The 27,508-nt window shown below is 40.9% G+C and overlaps 1 protein-coding gene across 1 annotated transcript in view; it reads left to right on the top strand.

Annotated features, from left to right (window-relative positions):
- SYNPO2 (synaptopodin 2) overlaps nt 1-27,508 on the top strand; it is a 353,426-nt gene that overhangs the window by 263,945 nt on the left and 61,973 nt on the right. Inside the window, exon 3 of the mRNA XM_069743750.1 lies at nt 20,369-21,135. Coding sequence (XP_069599851.1) covers nt 20,369-21,135 — 767 coding nt within the window. The remainder of the gene's footprint in view (nt 1-20,368; nt 21,136-27,508) is intronic.

The raw sequence follows: 27,508 nt of genomic DNA, 5'->3' as shown, positions 1-27,508 counted from the left end.
TATATCTCCGCTTCATCCTGACCCTGACACAGAGCCAGCAAGATTTTCTCTGCCTGATCCACTGAATTAGGTTCGTCATAAAGCAATCCAAGCGCCAGGAAAAACGCATCAACATCACGCAATGCCGGATCTCCTGGCGCAAGGGAAAATGCCCAGTCTTGAGGGTCACCACGTAACAAAGAAATAATGATCTTTACTTGTTGAACAGGGTCACCTGAGGAGCGAGGTTTCAAGGCAAGAAACAATTTACAATTATTTTTGAAATTCAAGAACTTAGATCTATCACCAAAAAACAAATCAGGAATTGGAATCCTAGGCTCTGACATCGGATTCTGAACCACAAAATCTTGAATGTTTTGTATCCTTGTAGTGAGATTATCCATCCAAGAGGACAAACCTTGAATGTCCATGTTTACACCAGTGTCCTGAACCACCCAGAGGTAAAGGGGAAAATAGAGACAAAACGCACTGCAAAGAAAAAAAAATGGTCTCAGAACTTCTCTTATCCCTCTATTGAGATGCATTAGTACTTTTGTCCACCTGTACTGTTATGACCTGGTGGTCAGGACAATAATGGACCTGGTGGTTAAGAGCACACGGAATGACCTGATAGTTTCTGATAATAAGGACGAGCTCTGGGACGTGGGAACTCTACTGACCGCAATCCCTAAACCTATCAAACACACTAGAAATAGCCGTGGATTGCGCCTAACGCTCCCTATGCAACTCGGCACAGCCTAAGAAACTAGCTAGCCCTGAAGATAGAAAAATAAAGCCTACCTTGCCTCAGAGAAATTCCCCAAAGGAAAAGGCAGCCCCCCACATATAATGACTGTGAGTAAAGATGAAAATACAAACACAGAGATGAAATAGATTTAGCAAAGTGAGGCCCGACTTACTGAACAGACCGAGGATAGGAAAGGTTATGGGGCAATATGAACGGTGCAAGATCACTATATGGGGCAGAGCTATAGGGCAATAATGAACGGTGCAGAGCACTATATAGGGCAGAGCTATAGGGCAATAATGAACGGTGCAAGAGCACTATATGGGGCACAGCTATAGGGCAATAATGAACGGTGCAGAGCACTATATGGGGCACAGCTATAGGGCAATAATGAACGGTGCAGAGCACTATATGGGGCACAGCTATAGGGCAATAATGAACGGTGCAGAGCACTATATGGGGCAGAGCTATAGGGCAATAATGAACGGCGCAGAGCACTATATGGCACAGCTATGGGGAAATAATGATCTATTTTTATTATTGAAATTCACCGGTAGCTGCTGCATTTCCACCCTAGGTTTATACTCGAGTCAATAAGTTTTCCCAGTTTTTTGTGGCAAAATTAGGGGGGTCGGCTTATACTCGGGTCGGCTTATACTCGAGTATATACGGTAGTTTATTTATGAAGATTTCAGAATAATGCAATGAATACACAGGATTCGGTCAACCAATTAGCGAAGCGTGGTTCAATGTTATGACCTGGTGGTCAGGACAATAATGGACCTGGTGGTTAAGAGCACACGGAATGACCTGATAGTTACTGATAACAAGGACAAGCTCTGGGACGTGGGAACTCTGCTGACCGCAATCCCTAAACCTATCAAACACACTAGAAATAGCCGTGGATTGCGCATAACGCTCCCTATGCAACTCAGCACAGCCTAAGAAACTAGCTAGCCCTGAAGATAGAAAAATAAAGCCTACCTTGCCTCAGAGAAATTCCCCAAAGGAAAAGGCAGCCCCCCACATATAATGACTGTGAGTAAAGATGAAAATACAAACACAGAGATGAAATAGATTTAGTAAAGTGAGGCCAGACTTACTGAACAGACCGAGGATAGGAAAGGTTACTTTGCGGTCAGCACAAAAACCTACAAAAAGACAACGCAGAGGGCGCAAAAAGACCCTCCGCACCGACTCACGGTGCGGAGGCGCTCCCTCTGCGTCCCAGATCTTCCAGCAAGCAAGGCAACAAATTAAATAGCAAGCTGAACAGAAAAATAGCAAACCAAAGAAATACAAGCTGGAACTTAGCTTCTGATGGGAAGACAGGTCACAAGAACGATCCAGGAGTGAACAGACCAATACTGGAACATTGACAGGTGGCATGGAGCAAAGATCTAAGTGGAGTTAAAAAGAGCAGCAGCTAACAAATTAACCTCGTCACCTGTGAAACTCAGAAACACCCACCAGAGGAAGTCCATGGACAGAACCAGCCGAAGTACCATTCATGACCACAGGAGGGAGCCCGACAACAGAATTCACAACAGTTCAAATCCCACGTCAATTCACGGCCAGACTGCTTCTGTCGCTGATTGTTCATGGCTGGCCGGGCGCGACCAATCAGTGAAGCCAGGGCCAGCTCCAGGTTTTTGAGGGCCCCAGGTGAAAGAGTCTCACAGCCCACGTAGCATATAACACAGCCCACGTAGTATATAGCACAGCCACGTAGTATATAGCACAGCCACGTAGTATAACACAGCCACATAGTATATAGCACAGCCACGTAGTATATAGCACAGCCACGTAGTATATAGCACAGCCACGTAGTATAACACAGCCACGTAGTATATAGCACAGCCACGTAGTATATTGCACAGCCACGTAGTATACTGCACAGCCACGTAGCATATAGTACAGCCACGTAGTATATAGCACATCCCACGCAGTATATAACACAGCCCACATAGTATATAGCACAGCCCACGTAGTATATAGCACAACCCACGTAGTATATAGCACAGCCCACGTAGTATATAGCACAGCCCACGCAGTTTATAACACAGCCCACGTAGTATATAGCACAACCCACGTAGTATATAGCACAGTCCATGCAGTATATAACACAGCCCACGTAGTATATAACACAGCCCGTGTAGTATATAACACATCCCACGTAGTATATAACACAGCCCACGTAGTATATAGCTCAGCCCACGTAGTATATAGCTCAGCCCACGTAGTATATAGCACAGCCCACGCAGTATATAACACAGCCCACGCAGTATATAACACAGCCCAAGCAGTATATAACACAGCCCATGCAGTATATAACACAACACAGCCCACATAGTATATAACACAGCACAAATAATATATAGCAATGTGGGCACCATATCCCTGTTAAAAAAATAAATAAAATAAAAAATAGTTATATACTCACCTTCCGGCGCACCCCGGATCCAGCCCAGGCCTTTAGCGATGCTCCTCGCGACGCTCCGTTCCATTCCCAGTAATGCCTTGTGGCAATAACCCGTGATGATGTAGCGGTTTCACGAGACTGCTACGTCATCTGGGGTCATTGCCGCAATGCATTCTTGGGACCAAAGCGTCGCGAGGAGCGGGAAAGGCTGCTGCGGACGCCGGAAGGTGAGAATATAATGAGTTTTTTTATTATTATTATTTTTAACATTATATGTTTTTACTATTGATGCTGTATAGGCAGCATCAATAGTAAAAGGTTGGTCACACTTACAGGGTTAATGGCAGCATTAACGGACTGCGTTATACCACGTTATGCCACGGTGTAACGCAGTCCGTTTAACGGACTGCTAAAACACTATGTGGGCGCTCACTCGAGGGGAGTATGGAAGGGGCACTGACTGGAGGGGAGTAGGGAGGGGCCAATTCACGGCCGGACTGTGCCTGTCACTGATTGGTCGCGCCCAGCTGGCCATGACTGATGATGGCGAACTCAGTCGAGGGGTTCAAGAGAGGCCTGGATGTCTTCCTGGAGCAGAACAATATTGTATCATACAATTATTAGGTTCTGTAGAAGGACGTAGATCTGGGGATTTATTATGATGGAATATAGGCTGAACTGGATGGACAAATGTCTTTTTTCGGCCTTACTAACTATGTTACTATGTTACTATGTTACTATGACCAATCAGTGAGGCAGAATTTCCGTGACAGAAAAACAGACAAACAAACAAACCGACGGAAGTGGACCTTAGACAATTATATGTATAGATTACTCAGGCCAATATCAGACATGTCTCCATGATATTTCCACAGACACATTGTTAGCGAAAAATTATGGACTTGTGAATAGCTTATTGACTATAATGGGTACGTGTTCTATCCATGAAACCACACATACAACACGTACATAAAAATCGATGAGGACTAAATTATGTTCTTCCTTTTGAGGCTGGGGTCACACACAGCGAGATACGGCCGAGTCTCACAGGTTAAAACCAAGCTCCAGAGCGGAGCGTGCGGCCGCACAGCAATACTTGGAGCCACACGCATGTTAAATAATTGCAAGAGATGGGGGAGAGAGTTTTGTAGAAAGGTCTATAATAATCGTTGCCAAAGCCATCGGGACCAGGGGATTTTGATGGCTTTAGTTGCTTAATACAATCCTCTATCTCCTCTAAATCAAAGGGAGCTGATAGGATTGACTTGTCTTCCGTTGTTATTTTTGGGAGGTTGATTGAAGAAAGGAATGAGGTTATGGCATCTTGGTGGAGTTGGGAGGGTTTTTTTTGGGGGGGGGGGTTGATGTTATATAGCTTCTCGTAGAATTTTGCAAATTCATTTACTATGTCTTGGGGGTGGGATAGTGTTGTTCCTTTTGAATTTTTTATTTTGTCAATTCTGTTATGAAGCCTTCTTTTTTTAATGCGATTGCACATACATTTAGTGAGCTTGTTTAAAGATGTATACAATTTATATTTAGAGTTTTTGACTGCTGCTTTATAAGGGGAGAATAATAGTAATTTTAGGTCTTGTGTCAATTTCGATATTTCAGACTGTAACGTAGAAGAAGGGGAGGGGAGTGCAATTTGTTCATTAATTTTATTTTTTAGAAGAGATTGGTTTCTTTCTGTTTCCGCCCTTTTTTCTTTCTTTTTTCTGCAAGAAATCTGGATCAGCAAACCTCTAATCACTGCCTTGTGGGCACACCATCTAATGATGGGGTTAGTGGAGTCAGAACAATTTTCTTTAAAGTACAGTTTAATCGAGGATTCTATTGAGGATTTATGTATGGTGTTGTTGATTATATTAGAGTTACATTTCCACAGAGTTTTGTTGTTTATTGGGGGTCCCAGAACGAGCTCTCCAACCTCCGGGGAATGATCTGAAATTGTTCTGTCTTTTATCTAAATTTTTGTAAACCTCGCCAAAGTAAAGACGTCGGCGATAATTAGGTCTATTCTGGACGCTGATTGATGAGTCTCTGAGAAGAAGGAGTATTCAATGGAAGAGGCGTTGATACATCGAAATGTATCGTAGAGCTCATTCTGGAACAGCCAAGAGTTGAGATCTCCTGTTTGTGGTCTCTTTTTGGAAGAAGAGCCAAAGAGGTGGTCTGGGGTGGAGTTAAAGTCTCCCAGTATAATGGGTATACCTTTTTTGTTTTGGTCGAATTTTTTAATGAATTTATTTAGAAATGTTTTTTGGTTTTTATTAGGAGCATAGATGTTGGCGATTGTGCAGGTTATGTTGTTAATACGGCAAATTAAGATGTGGTATCTGCCTTTATTGTCCTTGACTTCTTCAATAAATTCAAATGGGATCGAGTTTTTTATTATTGTCATTACCCCCGCTTTCTTTTTTGAATTGTTAGATTGGTATATATGTGGGAAATTTTTGTGTTCAAATTTTGGGTGGTCTTCATTTTTAAATTTGGTCTCTTGGACACATATTATGTCTGTTTAAGAGTTTTCAAGTTCTCTCCATAGGGAAAATCTTTTCCTAGGACTGTTGAGTCCTTTAATATTGTATGTCATGATTTTAAGGTTCATGTTTATAGTGTCTTCTGTAGAAAGAGTTGGGGAAAGTGGAAGTTAAAGTAGAAATAAAAGTCTCACTGGTCAATACTAGAACGTACCTCTATTGATCAAGAATTAAGGTGTATGTGGTACACCTATAAATGAATTAAATATTTACAATTCAAAAATGGGGTGTATAGAATACACCAACAATTGAGAAGTTTGTTTAATACAAAGAACCCACTCACAGTGGGATATATCTTCTTCCTGGGGGTATGAACTAAACGGGAACTGAGGAAGAAGAAAATTAACCTCTTGTATAGGGAAGCAAACCATATGTAATAACAGCTTATGATGAATGAATTATCTAAACCGAAAGTTCAAAGACAAGATCATGACCATGTCCTATGTATTTTCAACGGTAACCTCTATGTGAGGGGTTGTCTTTTAATGAGGCAATAAATTTTTGGCCTTCTTCAGGTGTGAAGATTGGAATGGTTTTTCCATTTGAAAAAACTAGGAGTTTGAGAGGGAATCCCCATCTATATGGGATATTTTTGTCTCTGAGTGTGGAGGTAATAGCATTAAACGTTTTCCTGGAATCCAGTGTCTCCTTGGACAAGTCCGCAAATATTTTGAGGTTGTTATAAGGCTCTGGAAAGGTTTTTTCATTTGTTAAGTATTGCAATATTCTTTCCTTGGTGTTGTAGAAATGAATTCTGAGAATTACATCTCTGGGGATATCTGGTGCAATTTTTGGGGGTTTTGGGAGTCTGTGGATTCTATCTATGATTAGATCTGAGTCTGATAGAGTAGGAATAGCTTTTTTAAATGGTTTAAGAGGTTGTCTGTGTGGATATGTTCCGGAATACCTCGGATTTTTACGTTATTCCTGCGATTACGGTCTTCTATGTCAGCCAATTTGATTTTTAGCCTTTTGACCTCTGAAAATAGATCATGGATAATATTGGAGGATTTTGTAGTAGTTTTTTCTACTGCATCAATTCTTGTTTCATGATCAGAGATTTTAATGTTAAGTTGTTCAAGAGTGGTTTCAAACCGTTTGGCTTGGATGTCGAAGCTTTTTAACATATTTTCTTTTATTTTGTTAGCTAGATTAAGCATATACTGTATGCCTCAGTAGTAGTGTTGTTGCTGAGGGAGGAGATTTGATTAGGGTTTGTGGCCAATAAGTTCGGTGGGGTTGTATCTTGGTCATTGTCTAACTTGAGTTTATTTTTTAGTGGACTTAGTGTTAGGGGAAGATTCACTAAAGCTGGAGTAATCTTCTTCCCCTTGTTCTGTTCCTTGAGATGGTGTGGAGATTTTTTGTCTCTCCTCCTCTCGTTCTTTTCTTTTGTTGGACTGAGATGAGTCCATACTTTCAGGTTGACCCTCTATCTGAGGTAATTTTGGAGGATTCAATTTTTTTTATTTTTGAGGGGTATTATAGGTTTTTCTCTCATCTCTTATGGGGGATCTGGATTTTTCAGGGCTCAAAGTGTTAACCTTGTCCACTGGAGAGTAGCAGTGGTAATGTATTCTTTCCTCTCCTTGCGTTTTGGTTTGCTTAGAGAGTTGGGGAATGTTAGATTTAGGAATGGTTCCCTCTTTTTTCCCCATGGTGATGATTCTATACAGAGTATCTTCGTCAATAATAACTATCAAATATGCTTACAGAAGTTACACAGATATTTAAACCTGTTGAGAAAAAGCAGAGTACTGATAGTAATTTATTACAATTAGATCTTATCAAATCCTGTCAGGAGGGAAGAAAAGAAAAGAAAATATATTGCAGCAAAAATAAACATGAATTTAAGCAAGTGTATTCAGTAGTAATCTACCTCTCCAGAGGTTAGGGTCAGGAGCCTGTAGAGAGAGTACAGTAGATGTAAAAGAATTCTCTAGTCTGAGAAGACTGTGGAGCAGGGAAACCATAAGGCGCAGCAAGCTCTGAAAAACGTTGCTGTAGTATAAACTTGTGGCCTGATAACAAAGGCCTTGCCAAGGTCTGTTTATAGTGCTCCTGTATCAGGGGTGAGAGGGTATTTGTTTTCCCACAGCCCCGAGGGGGGGGGGATTTACCAATTCCTTTGTTGGAATGCAGACTGTGGAAAGAGGGGTAGCACAAGGCACAGCAAGCCCTGATAAACACCGCTGTAGTATAAACGTGTGGCCTGATACCAAAGGCCTTGCTACGGACTGTTTATAGTGCTCCTATATCAGGGGAGAGAGGGTATTTGTTTTCCCAAAGCCCCAGGGAGGTTTAGTATAGCAAATGTCCAGTTCCTTTGTTGGAAGACTGTGAGAAGGGGGGGTACCACAGGGCGCAGCAAGCCCTGAAAAACGCTGCTGTAGTTTAAACGTATGGCCTGCTACCAAAGGCCTTGCCAGTGCTGTTTATAGTACTCCTGTATCAGGGGTGAGAGAGTACTGGTTATTCAACAGCCCCAGTGTGATTTAGTACAGCAGATGACCTGCAGATCCTTTGTTAGAAGGAGTACCACAGGGCACAGCAAGCCCTGAGAAAAAATGCTATAGTATAGCAACTATCTTGGGTTAGTACCCTGATAAGGTGAAGTTAGCAAAAATAAGCAAGCTGAAGCTGAAGGGAGATGGGGACCATAAGGCCCAGCTTACCCTGAGAAGTATTGTTAATGTAACATAAAATATGCAAATAACATGCCTCCTTTGGCAGATTTAACAGCCCACAGCCCCAGGGAGGTATGATAAGTTAATGGAGCCACAAGTGTGGACTCTGAGTTCGGGTATATTAAGCGGGGTACAGCCGGAGTATTAATGGCACCTCAGTGTGGTCGAGTGTACCTGAATTGACTGGAAGGCAGAATGGCGGGAAAACGTGAAGGAAACCGATATTCCTCTGGTAGCAGGGGGGTGGGAAATCACTGCAAGGCCTCACCGCAGCGTTGATGTTCGGTGTCCGGAGTGTCCTCTCTGCTGGTGGTCCTGCTGGTGGTCCGGAGGGGAATCCTGATCTTGTATTCGGGTGCAGCGATGGCGTCCCTGTTCACCGCAGCGTCGATGTCAAGAGCTGCAGCCGTCTGCTTGTGTTCTCTGCAGTGGCGAAGGCTTCCGGGTCTGTGCTACGGGCAGGAGTGTGCTCCAGGGTTGAAGACACTGTTGTTGATGGTGGCAATGGCTGTCCTCACACGCTCCTAGTAGGCCTCAGATTGCCATGAGGTAAATAAATCTTCCTGGGTGAAGGGCCAATTTTTGTTCTTTTTGGTCTAAAATAAGCCTGGGGGAAGGCTGTATCAATCACCCATATAAAATTGTGTGGATGGTTTGTAAAAGTAGGGATTAAAGTTGGATTGGAGGTTTTTACCTCAGGAGCTCCCTGATCGCACGTCTCACATAGCCAGAGATCGAAGCCACGCCCCCCCACTGACTGTTTTTAAACAACATTTTACCTCACAAAATGTATCCTCTGCTATCAAAAAGCACAGGGGTGAGAGAGACAGAGCACAGGGGGAGAGACGGCTCAAATGGGACAGCACACGAGGGGAGAACACAGCACAGGAAGGAGAAAGGGGGATAGCACATGGGGTAGACAGGTCAAAGAAGAGAGCACAGATGGGAGAAGGAAGTCAGCACATAGTGAAAGAGAGAGTGGATAGGTGGGTGAGAGAGATTCTCAAAGCCTGCCCCCATCATGACATTACCGCCCTCTCGATGCGATAGCATTGGGCCTCCATCTAGTATATACAGTATATAAACTAAAAATATGTTGTATCTATGAATAAATATTTTCATGGAAAACAAATATATAAACAATAAAAGTATGCATATTTGGTATCGCTACGTCCAGAATGACCCATCCTGTAAAACTGGCCCACTAGTTAACCCCATTAATAAACACCATAAAAAATTAAAAAACTAGGCAAAAAACAATGGTTTATCATCATACTGCCAAACAAAAAGTAGAATAAAACAGAATTAAAAACAAATATAAATGAAAATGGCACAGCTGAAAACATCATGTTGTCCCGCAAAAAAACAATCTGTCATATAACTACATCAGATGAAAAATAAAAAGTTAGTTAATTTCATTATAAAGCATTGCAAAAATAATATTTTTTTTCTATATTAAGCTTAAAAAAAATTATATAAACGAGGTATCACTGTAATTGTACTGACTCGAAGAATAAAACTGCCTTATCAATTTTACCACCCGTGGAACAACATAAAAAAAATTAAATCCTGAATTGCTGGTTTTTGTTCATTCTGTATCCGAAAAATCATAACAGAAAGCAATCAAAAAATGTCATGTGTCTGAAAATGGTACCAATAAAAACATCAACTCAACCTGCAAAAGCAAGCCCTCACAAGCCTGCCGAAATATGGAAAAATTATAGCTCTCAAAATATGAGGATGCCTAGTTTTTTCAATAAAAAGCGTTTTTTATGTTTGGCTGCTGTCATACACTAAAAAGCTATATAAATATGGTATCTCCGTAACTGCACCGACCCGAAGAATAAAGTCGTCATATCACTTATACAGCACAAGGAACAGCGCAAAAAATACATAAAACGAATTCTTCACCAGCTGTTGATTTCTTCATTCTGACTCCCAAAAAATCGCAGTAAGGCTGGGCTCTCTTTTATCCTGCATTCTGTGCCGACCGTTTACACCAAGGTTTCCATGTGAATCTCTGCAAATTGTCTCTTCAGAGAGGAAGAGGACAAGAACTTTAGTGCCACCTCTGGAAGTAGCAATCCTAACAATCAATGTCGACCCTTTAATGAGCTTTGTCACATGACTTAGGATAAAAGCCAAACCAGAATCTCAATTTGCAGACACTGTCTCCACTTTGCACTGACGAGGGGCAGTACTCCGAAACACAGTGTCTGCAAATTGAGATTCTGGTTTGGCTTTTATCCTAAGTCATGTGACAAGGCTCATTAAAGGGTCGACATTGATTGTTAGGATTGCTACTTCCAATATGTGGCACTAGAGTTCTAGTCCTCTTCCTCTCTGAAGAAACAATTTGCATATTTCCCAGAGAAGCATTGCGGCTTTAAGTCTCCTCACCTCGATATGCTTAACAGGTCACTCACCGCAAGGAGAAACGATACTTCTTGGATCCCATGTAAATCTCTGAAATACATGATTCAGACCGAACCCTCGTTGGAAGATTCCCTCTAACGAGGCAGATGGAGGAACTGTGGATGCCATAGGACCTGTGATCCTGCGTTGTCCATCTTTTTAGGCATGCATAAAAGTGTCGTCGGCCACAGTTTTGTGCACTTCTGACAAGAAGGACACCACTGACCAGAGGCCAGAGGGAGTCCAGAGTAACTCTGCTGGCTCATTATAGTGAATGGATCCCTCGGGTGTGTCATCTAAATCACATCACTCAGAGATTTAGATGGAAACCCCTAAAGTAAGTGCTCAGCATAGTGTGCCTTATAAATGTGATCCCAAATGTTATGCAAAATGTTCATAACAAAAGCTTGAACTTAATCTACAAAAATGTAAGTCCCCACTCAGATTCATCATCTGTTAACGGAAATATAGGAGCTTCCATGTTCCATGATACTGTGCTACCAAATCCAATTGCCCCCCTCCCTTCTGAACCGCACAGTGTACGTAAACCATATATAGCATCCACATGTTTGGAATTTCTGAAAATATTTGAACCCGCCTAACTTACAGGTGCATGTTTCCAGAAGCATGAGCTGGGCATAATGTACTAGTCACTATAAGGTACTGATCACTACAACGTATTGGTTCCTAGAGCGTACTGGTCACTGCAACGGCAGTTTGCAATTTTCACTCAGCAACACCCATGTAAACTTTTTGGATTTGAATATTTATGTGGATGATAATAGGCTATCTACCAAATGTTATCATAAGGAGGTGGATTGTAACAGTTACATACACACAGACAGTTGCCATCTACCGGCATTATCCCAAAAAGTCAGTTCTCACGCATTAGACGTAATTGTACCAGGGATCATGATTATGATGTAGAATCTGGGCATCTGGTGGGTGGGTCAATTTACAGAAAAGGGATAGCACACGCCATTCCTTAAGGAAGAGGAAGCGAGAAAGAAGGCAAAAACTCTGACGAGAACAGACTTAATTCATGGAGTAAAATCAGCAGGCAAGACTTCGAGTATAGCACAGGAAATTGGAAATTTGCCCTTTATCACCCAATATCATGCAAATAGAAGGAGATTCACTAGTATTATCCAAAAACACTGGTCCATTTTAAAAGAGGATAAGAGCGTGGGAGAACTATTACCGGACAATCCGAGGTTCATTTATAGAAGGGCAACAGAATATTGGGAGTATTTTAGCCCCTACCATTAAAATGGGAATGAGTACAATGGGGCATAAAGCTTCTGGGCACCAGCATTCCATGAGTATAGGATTTTTTACCTGTGGAAGGTGTTCTTGTTGTGTGAGCACAGAATGTTAACAATCGGTTCAAACGTTATTCTGGAATGCAGATAGAACCGAATCATTCATTATCAGAGATAATATCTCCTGCCACTCCAAGGGAGTTATATATACAGTAAGGTGACCGTGTGACAAACTCTATGTGGGTCACACAAAGAGGCGGCTTACAGAAAGAATAAAAGAACATCTTGACAATATCAGCAAGGGTTTTATGGGGCACCCGTTATCGCGACATTTTTCAGAAAACCACAACCGCTCTTGTAGCCATACTTCTTTCTGCGGGATTCAAAGTGTTAAGGAAAACCTAATGGGTGGTGACTATTTGAAGAATATGTCAAGAGTTGAATCCAAATGGATCTTCACATTGGACAGTCTTGCCCCCAAGGGATTAAATTATGAAATTGAATTATATGCCCTGTAAGGCGGAGGGTTTTTTTTAATCACAAGTAGTTTTTTTTTATCATGAGTAGTTTTATCATGGTGGTATTAGCATTTTTAAATTTGCATTCGTGCTATTTTTATATGCATATTTATATTTTTTCTAATATTTTGTGCAGTGGAAATATTTTAGGGATAATATATTTATATATCTTTATATGTTTTTGGTTTTTTTGACCAGTGTATATGGTCAGTAGGCGCTCTTCAAAGGTCATTATACATTGACAGAAGAGTATACAGTGGCAATTAGAATGGTTATTTATAAGAGTGTTTTAAGCATAGTAAGAGTGTTTTTATTTTAATTTATATATATTTATTAGGGTACCCAGTACATATTAAATGTTTTTTAAAAGGCTTATAATTAAAGGTTAAAGTTTTAACTAGAACAGGTTTTGGGTAGAGTAGGTTATGGGTTGGTAATAATATAGTGGCAGGATTTAGGTGGTAGATTGGCATTAGTAGTAGTATTATCATTATTATGAGTACAGAGTTTCAGTTACTCCTTGAAGGCAACATAAGTTGTATATCAGCGGGCAGGTTCTTGCTTTTTTGCAATGTAGACTTTCCCAGCTGGTAGGCTGGTTCATGCTGTGCACGGCATCAGGCAACGTGGCTATATAACAAACAGTATTAGCAGGGGAGCCATACCTTGAGAAATAGGGATGATTACCTTGAAACACGTCGGATTGACCCCTGCTAGTGTCCGTCTCACAGACAGGTGATGTCACCGTATAGCCACGCCCCCCGCTCACTATCGAGGCTGCCTGCTGATCCAACCAGCTGCAAGCGTGCATGGAAATTTTTCATCACGGGAGGACGCTCCCTTTAACTTGTGCACTGCAGACACCGCTTTCGTTCTGGCAGCACTGACAGCACAATTTCAATAGCCAACTCTTAAACTCAGTGGATACACCAACTAATAATCTGTGAGGTAGGTGACTCAGGTTTCACACATAGTCACAATCTCTCTATTCCCACTCTAGCGCGGCATGCTTACTTGGTACTGTTTATTCATTTTTATCTGGCAGGGGTGTGCACACAACCAGTGTGTGTTTTTTGTATTGTCTGTACTTAAAAATGATGTTCCACATTATTAAGCATTATAGAAAGGATCTCTCTGCTGCTGAAAAGAGTGATCATCATACTGTGAAGAGATTTGTGACTGAAACAGAGCACAGACAGAAGTAATGCAGATAAAGGCATAATGAGGAAGGTTTCTGCCAGACAAATTCATTGGATTAAGAGAGCAGCTGCCAAAATACCATTACAAAGCAGCAAACAATTATTTGAAGCTGCTAGTGCCTCTGGAGTCCCTCGAACCTCAAGGTGTAGGATCCTTCAAAGGCTTGCTGTGGTGCATAAACCTACTATTCAGCCACCCCCAAACAGTGTTCACAAGCAGAAACGGTTGCAGTGGGCCCAGACATACATGAAGACTAATTTTCAAACAGTCTTGTTTACTGATGAGTGTCGAGCAACCCTGGATGGTCCAGGTGGATGGAGTAGTGGATGGTTCGTGGCTGGCCACCATATCCCATCAAGGTTGCGACGTCGGCAAGGAGGTGGAGGAGTCATGTTTTTGGCCGGAACAGCTGGTAAGGCCCTTTACGCTCCTGAAGGTGTGAAAATGACCTCTGCAAAGTATATAGAGTTTCTGACTGACAACTTTCTTCCATGGTATAAAAAGCAGACACGTGCCTTCAGGAGCAAAATCATCTTCATGCATAATAATGTACCATCTCATTCTGCAAAGAATACCTCTGAGTCATTGGTTGCTATGGGCATAAAAGGAGATAAACTCATGGTGTGGCCACCATCTTCCCCTGACCTCAACCTATAGAGAACCTTTGGAGTATCATCAAGCAAAAGATCTATGAGGGTGGGAGGCAGTTCACATCCAAACAGCGGCTCTGGGAGGCTATTCTGACTTCATGCAAAGAAATACAAGCAGAAAGTCTCCAAAAACTCACAAGTTCAATGGATGCAAGAATTGTGAAGGTGATATAAAAGAAGGGTTCCTATGTTATCATGTATCTTTGCCTGTTAGGAGGTTTTGGAGTTAAATAGCTTTTTTTGTTCAGTGAATGTGACCTCCTAATGCTGCAAATTCCACAAATGACCATTTTCAGTTCTTTAAAACATATCAAATGTATAGAAATTCTACTGTGCTTAATAATTTGGGATAGTGCATGTCGAGTTTTTATTCATTTTGGAGATTATACCATTATCATTGAGAGGTTTCTTCAATAAAATTTGATGTATACTCTAACGGTTAATGACTTTTATTAGACTGACTGTCATTTGCACCGACCATTTAGGAAAATCAGAGAAAAATATAATTTGTATAATAATTTGGAACATGGTGTATATCTCGAATAAACATTCTCAGAATCAGTGGGATTCGTTGAAGCGTTCCAGAGTTATTATCTATAAAGAGACAGTGTCAGAATTGTAAAAATTGGCCCGGTAATAACGTGCAAACCACCTTAGGTGTAAAACGTTAAACCTTCTAACTTCCTAACAAAAAAAATTATGTTTCAAAAATGATGCAGATGGAAAGTAGACATGTGGTAAATGTTATTTATTACCTATTTTGTGTAACATAACTCTCTGGTTTACGTAAGTCATATCGAACATATTTTAACACTATCGTGAAGTACAATGTATTGCAAGAAAAAATTCTCAGAATCACTGTGATCTGTTGAAGCGTTCCAAAGTTATTACCTCATAAAGTGACACTGGTCAGAATTGGTTGGCTGTGTAAATTTAGAAACTAATCCGCAGCATTGCACGCTTGGCGGTTCCAAGCGCTGTGGATTAGACAGGGGTGGAAAGAGATGATTTGCATAGCTCCGCCTACTGCAAAGGATTCTGGGTAAACCTGCTATTCTTTGTATTATGCTGCTTGCAAGTACTTTCCGTTTCAGGAAAGCATCCACTATGTATTTCCTTTAAGTAGAGGGCTTTTCGGTCTCTTTCGTCCCGCTACATTTAGCCCAACTTGGGTCTCTCCCTAAGGTGGCTAGCATATATGTATGGTCAGAATTGTAAAATTATCAAGGTGAAAACAGGCTTGGAGGGTGAAGGGGTTAAGGTACAAACTCCTATTTTGGAATGAGTTAAAACTCACACTTCTAAAAAAGGGATAGTGCAGGACCACTACAAACAGCATCCTTTAGCAGGAATACACACTGACATGTAGATACTTTATGTGACCTATTACTATAAAGACAAGAAAACTTCTGCAAATGGGCAACTCCAACATTATTATGACATTTCCTCTTTAATGACAGGGTGGTGTGCTGGAAAATGAATAAATAATGAGAAAACCAGGTTATTATGTAGATGATAATAAGGATGTACAGCAATATTATGTCTGGAGTTCATGCAGCTTATTCAGTGTATATGTTGCAGGATAAGAAAACCAAACAATTTCTGAGGTAAAAAAAAGTGACGTTACTTTTTTTGATGTTGATTCCCTGTGGAATTGTATTGAAACTTGACAATGTCAAGTCAGACTGCAAAAATACAAGTGGGAAAAAACGCTTAAAAAAATCTTCAAAACTGTGACATCTGAAAATGTCATTAAAAAAACTTGGATTTACCCACCCTGGTTATTGTGTGCACATACTGTCTTTTTCGGTTGAATTCTGTTTGAATCCAACAGAAAACGTGCCTAAAAAGCACTTGCAAAAAATGAACATAATGTACAGGATTGTAAAGATGACATTGCTCTGCCCATGTTCAATCGTTTAGCCACTTCAGGGTTTGGAAACTATGAACTGATTAAAAGAGGTAGTATATTCATTCCTCAGGTGGCTTCTGCTAGTTATAGTTTAAACTCTAGAAAAAATACGCCAGTGGCAGAACCAGCACAAAAGTGGTAGCAACGCCACCGATGAAGCTGCGTCAGGAAAAAGATCTCCGGCTGTTTCCTAAAGCAGCTTCGCCTAGGAAAACCTTGAGGATCCACTAGCATCTTAAAGACATTGTATGCCCTTAGAAAAGCTCTGTGTGCACATATGCAAGGTGCCAGAGCCGTGGTCAAACTGCTGCTCCATGACGCCCTGGCAGTAGGCTCTGGACATTACTGGAATGTCCCCACTGAGTCTTGTAAGGCCTTGTACCACGGAAAACAATGTTTTACTTATGCTATCAGCCCACTCAACCTTGTGTGTTGGTCTTGGACTTCACCTTGTCGCTTAATAAGCAAACTCTCTAGAAACAGGAAGCAATCTCCTTTTTACTGGCCCTAACATCTCCCACTATGGGCAAGACCAAATATTAACTGTCTCTTTACTCAATTTGCCACCAGAGACTGAACCTTTCACCTACATTCTAAAATCATTACTTAACTACAGTCACTATCTTCTAACAGTATGCACTAAGCATATTACACTTACGATGCCTATCACATTTTATCTTATGTCCGAAATCTTATTCTATTGCTTTTCCTGTGTACTTGTGCTGGAGTGTACCTTACTCACACTAGGCATTACCTTTACAGTACCTACACAGCAGCACCATTACTTAAAACACTATGCATTGTTACACATTACATTCCTATAATCTCATGATATAGTTCACACTTTACACATCACAATACATGTACAATAATGCATAACACTATTCACTTTATGTGATTCTTGTCTTCAGGGACAGGAACACGACAATCACTGTTCACACCTTTACACTCCTCCCCTCTTTGAACATGGCCATCCTCCATCATTCCGGAACCTGCAAGACAAACAATGCAAACCTCAAACACATAAAATATGCTTTCAAGTAAAAAAAATTTTTTGCTTCCAGGGGTATAAAAGTGTCCTTTTTTACTGTCAGCGCTGACCCTGGTCCCAGTCAGCACTGTCCCAGGACCCATTCGGAAGGGACCCTGGAAACCAGAGTTCAAGTTCATTTAAGACAACGGCCCTCAGACCTACACAACAACAGCTGCCTAACAGTCCATGGGCACAGTCCACTTCCTTCAACCCAGTAGGGACATCGGATTATTTCCTACGGGTCCGCATGACCCGATCCCACTGATCTGGGACCAAACACAGAGTGTCCAAGTACTTTCAACTAGAGGCCCATTAGCCAACACATCACCAGCTCCAGCATTCCAGAAGCACAGTCCACAAAATTCTGACCTGGCTGGAACATTGGGTCGTCTGTTTCCTCCACACCCTCTTTTGTGAACAACAGTCCCTCTAAGTGCACAATGTTGCCCATGTGGTAGCCTCACAGACCATTTGGTTCATGGAAAACATGGGGCAGGGTTCAGGGAAAACAGGACAGAGTTCATGAGTGCCAGGTGCACAGTCTTTAGGGACAAAAAGGGTTTGGGAGCCATTAACAATTCACAGAACCTTAATTCATGTGCAAACGTGCATTAAACAAACCAGAGGGGAAAACACAAAAACTTCAGCTATCATTTACCAACACCAGGAGTCCCAGTCAATACTGGTTCCTCTGCCCTCAGGAACATAGAACAGTTTCAATCGCTCTCATATGCAATGACCACAACTGGGACATTGCAGAGCAGACCCTTCACTTCCGGTCAACATACTTTTTACTGCGGCTGCTCTTAAGCCCAGGACTCTTCTCTGTCAGACTTTCCTTCAATGACTCCCACCACCCAATTGACCTTTATGGGGTTTGAAGCCACGGGCTCCTCATCCACATACATCTGTGGCAGGAGTATTTGGGCCGCTTCCTAAATCAGTACCTCTTTGAAGGGTTGTGAGGTACTCACTGGCCATGTCTCTATCAGGGATTTCAAACATATCACCCTGCCTCAGAGGCTCGGCCGCACTGACATGGCTGCTTCTGCCTTGGGGTCGGCTCCTGCCTCAGGACCACTGGTGGGACCTCCGGTTTCTTTAGTCCTCCTGGCCACACCTCATCCAACTGCTGTGCCAGCTGCCACTTCCATTAGGAGTAAAAGGTCCCACCAGGCACTGTTTAATTAAATTCAGTGCATAGAAATCCATTTAGTATAATTGGATTTCTATTCACTGAATTGAGTTAAACAGCAATTATTCAACATATGAGTGTGGGGACCTTTTTTTCTCCATTTGCATTTTCCCTCCACAAGCACCACAATTCAACACGGAGTGCTGACCTGTTGCCTTTTCATGCCACTTCCAATAGGACCTTCCTGTTCCCCAAAGGAGTTCTACGCCATACCGCAGGTTGTCTCTCTCTCTCTCTCTAACAACCCTGGATTGCTTCATAACTTGCTGCTGCTTCATTGTCATTCTCACCAGCATTGGAACCCTCCCGATCTGCTTGAGGTGTACTCTTCCATTGCTCTATCTCTTCTGAGGTGGTGCCTCTTCTGGCTCATCTGACCGTTTTAGTCCCTTCCCGTTCTTCATTGACTGGCTGCTCATTTCTGGAATGTCCCCATTGAATCTTGTAAGGCCTTTTAAAACGCAAAACGCTTTGTCTGTTGCTGGGAAGAGTTAATCTTTCACCTACATTCTAACATCACTACTTAAAGGGAACCTGTCACCCCCAAAATGGAAGGTGAGCTAAGCCCACCATCATCAGGGGCTTATCTACAGGATTCTGGATAAGCCCTGGATGTATCCTGAAAGATGAGAAAAAGAGGTTAGATTATACTCACCCAGGGGCGTTCCCCTCTTCGGTCCGATCCGATGGGCGTCGCGGTCCAGTCCGGGGCCTATATATTCTGTATGGAGCACTATGTGGTGCTCATAATGCTGTATGGAGGACTATACTGTCTGGTTTCTGAGCTATTGCAGAATTTATAATTGATATCACTCATGTAATGAAAGAAGTAAGTGAAATCTGTGGCATTGTACTATACCTATATTTCTCTGCCATATCTGTGCATCATTAATCATGGTATGTGTTCAAGAGGCCCACTGAGACTCTTTTGCCTGGGGCCCACAAAAATCTGTGCATGCTTGTATGGTGGAAGCAAGTCTAAACATGGGGATCTTGAAAAACGCAGTAAAAAAAACTCAGCAAGAAAAGCAGCAAAAAAGCCAGCCAAACTTGCTTTTTTGTCTGTGACTTTTTTACTGCCAAGAAATCAGGTTTTGGCTGCAGAAAAAAGCAGCAAAAAAGCAACTTGTGAACATAGCCTAAGATCTACGTAGAAACAGGAGGTCAATTTTCCCTATATGAGTCATAAGTCACTACTAAAGCCTGGCAGGGTGAAGGAGGGAGCAGCTGGGCCATGAGTTGCAAGGAAAAGAGACTTCCTTTTTTACATAGGGCAGAGAATAGAGAAGAAATAACTGGGTAGAAAAGCAAAATGAGCAATTGTCAGTACACAGTACTGAATAATATGATGATTGCAATATATTGAGATAATAACTGATGGAAGTGCTCCTTTAATAAATTTGTCACATTTTTCAGTCTAATCTGCGCTGAGACTGTCATTCAGGAGGCTGGTCCACGTAAATTGTCACCAATTGACTCACCCCGTACTAACTGTACAAAATTGTATGCTGGAGACTGGGGGAGAAGTTTTGTTCCTATATTTGATTTTAAATTGTTGGGTTGAAATGTTGGTATATTTTATGCATAAAGGGGTTCTCTTATTTAAAAAAGAAATGCAATATCAGAAAAATCCTCTTTACTCCTGTGCCAATAAAGTACAGACGTTCCAGTAGTTCATCTTCAGTCTTGGTTTACAAGAACTGCTAGATCCACCTCAGATAAAACTGTGATTTTATCATATGTATGTGTAAATATTTAGAATAGATGTAATCATCAGAGTGATTATTTTTCACTTTTATCACAGGTCATCAAGTAAGACAATGTCAGAGGAAAATAAAAATGGTGATGAACATGTCAACAAGGAAGAATACAAAGAAAGTACCACTCTGCAGATCCAAACAGGTCCAGAATCTGTATCCAGAGAACATGAAATCTCTGAATCAGACTGCCAGACTTTTTACCCAACGATAGAGTGTGGTTCGGGTGTGATGGAAGCAGAAAAAGACAAAGATATCCTTTTGTACCACAATATTACTCCCAAAGTTATCGAAACTTCACAAGGTGACACAACAATTGACGTTCCTATCACGCGAAGAATAGAAGAAGGACGACAGGGTGCTATGGTGGAATTACAGCTGTCCCTCTCACAAGACATGCACTTGAGTACTGGAGGTGTTCCTATTGTCACTCTTTTGGGTGCTGACATATCTTCTAACACAGAGCATACTGTACAAAGAAGTGAAGTTGATGCTCCAGCATCTCCAACACCAACTCAGAAGGCATCTACAACATTACAGATAACCGGCAAGCAGCAGCCAAAAATTATCCCACTAAGAGAAGCACAAGAAACAACGTTCCCCAAAGTTGAATTGATCTTAGACTGCTCTGCTAGAAAACTTGAGTCCCACTCTTTGCCTGCTGAGAGGTGTGATAAGTCTGTAGAGGAAGGAGGGCACTCAGAGGAACCTCCTTCTACTGTCTCCTTTGGAATCACAGTAGAAGACTCAGAGCAAGGCGAAGAGGATCAGCAGGATCACATCAGACCTAACAAACACCGGGCCAGGCACGCCAGTAAGTAATATATATATATATGGCCTTTCATTACTTATTCTACAGTGACGTGACATTTGCACTTTTGTCCAACGCCTATAATCTTTTCTTCCTAATTTTAATTGTCAGCACTTACAACTGAAAGAATAAGATATCTGTGCATCTCATTGCATGAAATGTCTTGTGCATGCAATGTCTTGACAGTGCAACAGAGGTTAATTGAAAGTTCATTGTAAAGTATAATGACGAGACTTGTTGAAATGGACAGTTAGCCTACGGGTCCGCCTGGATGAAAAGCATGATGATCCTTGCAGAAGGCAGTTTGACAGACACTAACATGTGGAGCACTGGGTAGCTACATGATCCTTTCCATTTTGTGAGTCTGCTAGACTGTGAAATGAACTTACTATTTCTTCTGCCTTGATCCCTTTAGAGGTCAGACACAAATTCTATTCTGAGAAATAGCCTGACGTAGTCCAAAACTACATGCTGACTTTACAATATTCACTTAACTTTCCTGGATAACATTACTAGGGTTGTAGTGGAAGCTGGAAATCGCAGACAGAAACTAGACTATGAATTAACCTGATTTATAAGTAATCGGTGAGTAGCAATCTTTATGTGTAGATGTTTATTGCATCCTGGTCTTGATCATTCTTCTACTGATCACTGTAGGCAAAAGAAACAGGCAATAGTCCCGATGTGCAAAGGAGGACTAGTCTGCATGGGTGTCTTAGATATGACAGTAGCTCAAGAGCAACAGGCAATAGTGGTCATTTATGTCACTGGCTACTACTGAGTCACAGAACTGGCCAATGATTACTTTTATTATGCTTTAGAAAATAAAATGTTACTATTTATAAGGAATTTTTCCCCAGTCAATGCAGAATCCCCAGACTCGAAAAATTACGTACTGCAACAATTGTTTTTTAACCCAATCTCTTTAACTATTGTTGTAATTGTGAATAGATAGAGAATTTCTTGAGCCAAGACAGATGATCATTAGTTTCGACTGATCAAACCACAAGGGTCATTATCCCAATGAAAATATATACAGAGATATCTATCTATCTATCTATCTATCTATCTATCTATCTATCTATCTATCTATCTATCTATCTATCTGTCTATCTATCTATCTCTCTCTCTCTATATATATATTTATATGCAAATATGCAATGTATATATACATATACATATTTATTAATATTATCATTAGTAACTGTATAAAAGCTAAATACATTTAGAGACAGAAGATTTTCTTTTTGCTACTTCTGTGGCAAATCTTGTGCTTTCTTTTGTATTAATAATGATGTTGCAATTGTTGAATATTGCATTTATTGATAGTGGATGTAAGGACATGCTGGGAGTCTTAGTTCTATGATAGCTTGTGAGTCACAGATTGAAAACCACTGTATAATGTGTATACATGTGCATGTATATATATATGATACATTATAGTGATTTTCCTTACGACTGTAGTGTAATTATTATGTTGTATAGGGATGGGTTTTTACACATTTTTCTTGTACATACAAATGGATAAAACAATGTAGTGTCAGTAATTGAAGGATAATGATTTTTTTCCTCCAAAAATGTGAAAATATTTTAATAGACTTTTAGTAAAAAGTTCTGAAAAACATGCGGTACTTATTCGGTTTTGAGTCAGTTTTGAACAGATTTATTGTAAAGGAAAAAAGCGTGGTCGCTGACTGCCCAGCGAAGGGTCCGGCCAGGGGATGATCTGTTTATCTAATCAGCTGTTAGAAGCTGTCACACAAACTTCTGGGAAGGGACAGGGGTAACTGTCGGAATGCAGTGCTGAGGTAAGGGGGCTGTAAATAAGAAGCTAGCCCCAAAGCTTAGGCAGGAATTCAAGGCATACTTTTCAGCACTTAGAGTTTTGACACAGTTGTGTGCTAGGTTTACTAAGAATATCTCGCGTGACAAGTGAAAATTAAATGTATCTAATATGTATTTCATACTGACGTGTTTCCATGTGCCTGAAAACCGAGATGAATAGACTGATGGATTCATTTCTGACAAGAGAAAAACTGTAAGGTTGATTCACTTGTGCTTCCTCCTGCTAATATTAGCCTATTTGTACATGGAAAAAAGTTCTCCAAACCCCCAGAAAAATAGCCCCCATTTTGAGCGCTTTTAATTGATTTAACCTTTTGGAATGCACAAGCAATGAATGAATGAATTAATTAATTTACCAATCAACCAAACAACCAGCCACTCGTAAAAACAATTCACTCCAGCTATTAGGACCAGCGCTGATTATCAAAATGGGGCACTTTTACCGCCTTTAGAATGTAGCAGCAGTGCGCATTGTTTGATCGTTTCTCCATTAATTCTCTATGGGGCTGCCTAGTGATGTGCTTTTTTTTTTTGGGGGGGGGGGGGGGTAGCTCCATAGAGAATGAATAGAATGGCAGTCCAGCATCTGACCTGCCACTCCATTTTGTTAGCGCTATAAAAGATTTTTGTTGGGGATAATAATTCCCGGTTCTGCCTGTCCCAGCGGCCGGTCCCCTACTGATCAGTTATCTATCATCTATGCCTGGACAAGCCCTTTAAGCTGGCTATATTTTCAATGAAAAATTATTTATTGGAAAACATAAGGCCTCAGATATGTTTTTTACCAGATGATATTAAACTAAACATTAATTGTAGTATTATAGTATTATACCAGCCAACAACAAAGAAAAAATGTTAAAGCTCGAATAACGTGTGGAACAGATTTCGATTGATTGGAAGAGATCATTTTGTAATTAGTTGGAAGCAAGCAATCAACCAATCAGCTACCAAGCTGGGAATTGATGTAAAGATATTTTTCACTATCTATCCAGCAACATTGGCTAATAAAAAACTAAACCCTGTTATTGTAGCATTATACCATTATTAACCAAGAAACCTCCGCATTACCGTTCATACAGCTGCTTATTGAGACTAAGTGACTATTGAAGCAGCGGCTGGGCAAGCTCTGTGGGCCATCACAGGAATAGGGCTCAAATCCACCTACGGCCCTGCGGCAGTCCAACCTGCAAGTTCATTGCAGAAATGTGAGGGTCAGTCTCAGATTTTTGTCCTGGATTCCAGCGCAAATATATGTCAGTTTTTTCACATGAAGAAACCTATGTATGAAACATACCCTTAGGAGACCTTCTTGTGGTAGCTCTCTTTTGCTGTTTTTTTTTTTGCTACAGGAATCTGTCCTGACATCCGACTAGAATTAGAAAATCCCACATTCTTCAAAAAGAGTCTTATTCAGTGGTATGTGATGGATTTCTTCATCAGAACACTTCTACATGGGAACATGCCCTACGCTGACTTTCACACATTTTGGGGAGTATTTTGGAGATGCACATTTTTAACATCCAGTACTGACTAATATATATATATATATATATATATATATATATATATATACTGTATATGTGTGTGTGGGAAGGGATTGTTCTTATTGTTGATAATTTGTTTCAATTATTCCCCCGTTCCAACAAGATTTCTGACTCAACACTTACCACCTCTTTATACTTACGTCAGCGTAAGGGAGTTTTTTAGTCTTTAGATCTTGATGGGTTATTCTGCCCATCCATGCATATGAGCGTATTATCCATCTTGGTCCGACCCAATCAAACATCAGATTGCACCCTGGCCAATGTTAGTTTATGGGGCTGTGCACATGTCTGATTTTTTCTTTGGATAGAGTATGTCCGAGGAAAAAAAATTCTGCATGTCTATGATTGATTGTTTCCGATATTCGGAACGCACTCAGCCACGCAAGGCAGTGAGTGCTTGGAAATCATCAGACTGCACTCAGATGACATCTGAATACAGTCCGATTTCTGCTGGCTCACACAATGGAGAAGTTGGAGAAAAAGTGTTTTCCATCTTCTCCTTAGTGTGCTACAGTTCTCTCCTCAGAGAGAATCGGATCACACTATGTTGACTCTCTGATCAAACTCTGATAAGAGTGTTATTTGCATAATCGACCCAATTTTCTTGGACAAAAAATGTTCTCATGCCCTTAGGATATACCATCAATATCAGATTGGTGGGGGTCCCCAATTATCATCTCTTTTCAGCTGCCACAAAGGCTGGTTATAAACAGTATAATTACATCACTGCCCCATATACTGAGTAGCGGTCATTCTCAAGTGCTACAGCTCAGTTCGCACTGAAGTGAATAGCCTCACCTGTGAACGCCCACTACATTGAACGGAGCTGTATTGTTCCATCCCTATACACTGTTTACATCCGGCTGCCACCAGAGCCTTTTTTGGGTAGAACATTACCAATATTTGAATGTTTACCCATAAAGAAAAATAAGCAGCACTCTAATTAAATGTCAAAAAAGTGGAGGACACTTTACTAGACCATGTATTGGCCCATCCAGTCATGGTCAAAAGTATTGACACCCCTGCAATTATGTCAGATAATACTCAGTTTCTTCCTGAAAATGATTGCAAACCCAAATTATTTGGTATTATTATCTTCATTTAATTTGTCTTGAATGAAAAAAAACACAAAAGAGAATGAAGCAAAAAGCAAAACATTGATCATTTCACACAAAACTCCAAAAATGGGCCAAACAAAAGCATTGGCACCCTCAGCCTAATAATTGGTTGCACAACCTTTAGCCAAAATAACTGCGACCAACCGCTTCCGGTAACCATCAATGAGTTTTTTGACAATGCTCTGCTGGAATTTTAGACCATTCTTCTTGGGCAAACTGATATTTGAAGGGTGGAAACAGGAACACATGGGCTACCTGCACAGAGAACAAGTCTGTAAGAACATGTTCACACACCACCAAGAAACCTGAAGACACAAAAGAGAATGGTAAAACCAAAAACACTCAGTTTGAAAAAATGTTTGCAGTAATCCGCAAGTGCTAGTAAAAGATGTAAATAACAGGGTATTTCGTTGATACGTTTTTTGCAAAAAATGTATACTAAGCTGCTCTACCAATCTTCACGGTATACCCATATCAGAGCAGTCCTAACTAATGTATGCAATCCCTATCTGATGTATTTAAAAACCTGATCATCTGTACATTACCTGTGTGAACAGGGTTCAGAGAGGAAAAATCCATGTGTGCATACAGGGTAGAACAGCTTTTGTGCAGCTAGCCCAAGAGGAGTGGTGGAACTCCCCAGTCTTGTAGACACAAGAGAACAATTATGGAAACAGGAACACATGGGCTACCTGCTCAGAGAACAAGTCTGTAAGAACATGTTCACACACCACCAAGAAACCTGAAGACACAAAAGAGAATGATAAAACCAAAAACACTCAGTTTGAAAAAATGTTTGCAGTAATCCGCAAGTGCTAGTAAAAGATGTAAATAACAGGGTATTTGGTTGATACGTTTTTTGCAAAAAATGTATACTAAGCTGCTCTACCAATCTTCACGGTATACCCATATCAGAGCAGTCCTAACTAATGTATGCAATCCCTATCTGATGTATTTAAAAACCTGATCATCTGTACATTACCTGTGTGAACAGGGTTCAGAGAGGAAAAATCCATGTGTGCATACAGGGTAGAACAGCTTTTGTGCAGCTAGCCCAAGAGGAGTGGTGGAACTCCCCAGTCTTGTAGACACAAGAGAACAATTATGGAAACAGGAACACATGGGCTACCTGCACAGAGAACAAGTCTGTAAGAACATGTTCACACACCACCAAGAAACCTGAAGACACAAAAGAGAATGGTAAAACCAAAAACACTCAGTTTGAAAAAATGTTTGCAGTAATCCGCAAGTGCTAGTAAAAGATGTAAATAACAGGGTATTTGGTTGATACGTTTTTTGCAAAAAATGTATACTAAGCTGCTCTACCAATCTTCACGGTATACCCATATCAGAGCAGTCCTAACTAATGTATGCAATCCCTATCTGATGTATTTAAAAACCTGATCATCTGTACATTACCTGTGTGAACAGGGTTCAGAGAGGAAAAATCCATGTGTGCATACAGGGTAGAACAGCTTTTGTGCAGCTAGCCCAAGAGGAGTGGTGGAACTCCCCAGTCTTGTAGACACAAGAGAACAATTATGGAAACAGGAACACATGGGCTACCTGCACAGAGAACAAGTCTGTAAGAACATGTTCACACACCACCAAGAAACCTGAAGACACAAAAGAGAATGGTAAAACCAAAAACACTCAGTTTGAAAAAATGTTTGCAGTAATCCGCAAGTGCTAGTAAAAGATGTAAATAACAGGGTATTTGGTTGATACGTTTTTTGCAAAAAATGTATACTAAGCTGCTCTACCAATCTTCACGGTATACCCATATCAGAGCAGTCCTAACTAATGTATGCAATCCCTATCTGATGTATTTAAAAACCTGATCATCTGTACATTACCTGTGTGAACAGG

The sequence above is a fragment of the Ranitomeya imitator genome, chromosome 1 (genome assembly GCF_032444005.1).
Source record: "Ranitomeya imitator isolate aRanImi1 chromosome 1, aRanImi1.pri, whole genome shotgun sequence".
NCBI lineage: Eukaryota > Metazoa > Chordata > Amphibia > Anura > Dendrobatidae > Ranitomeya > Ranitomeya imitator.
The sequence above is the reverse complement of the archived record's forward strand: the minus strand, read 5'-3'. Positions and strand labels throughout refer to the sequence as shown.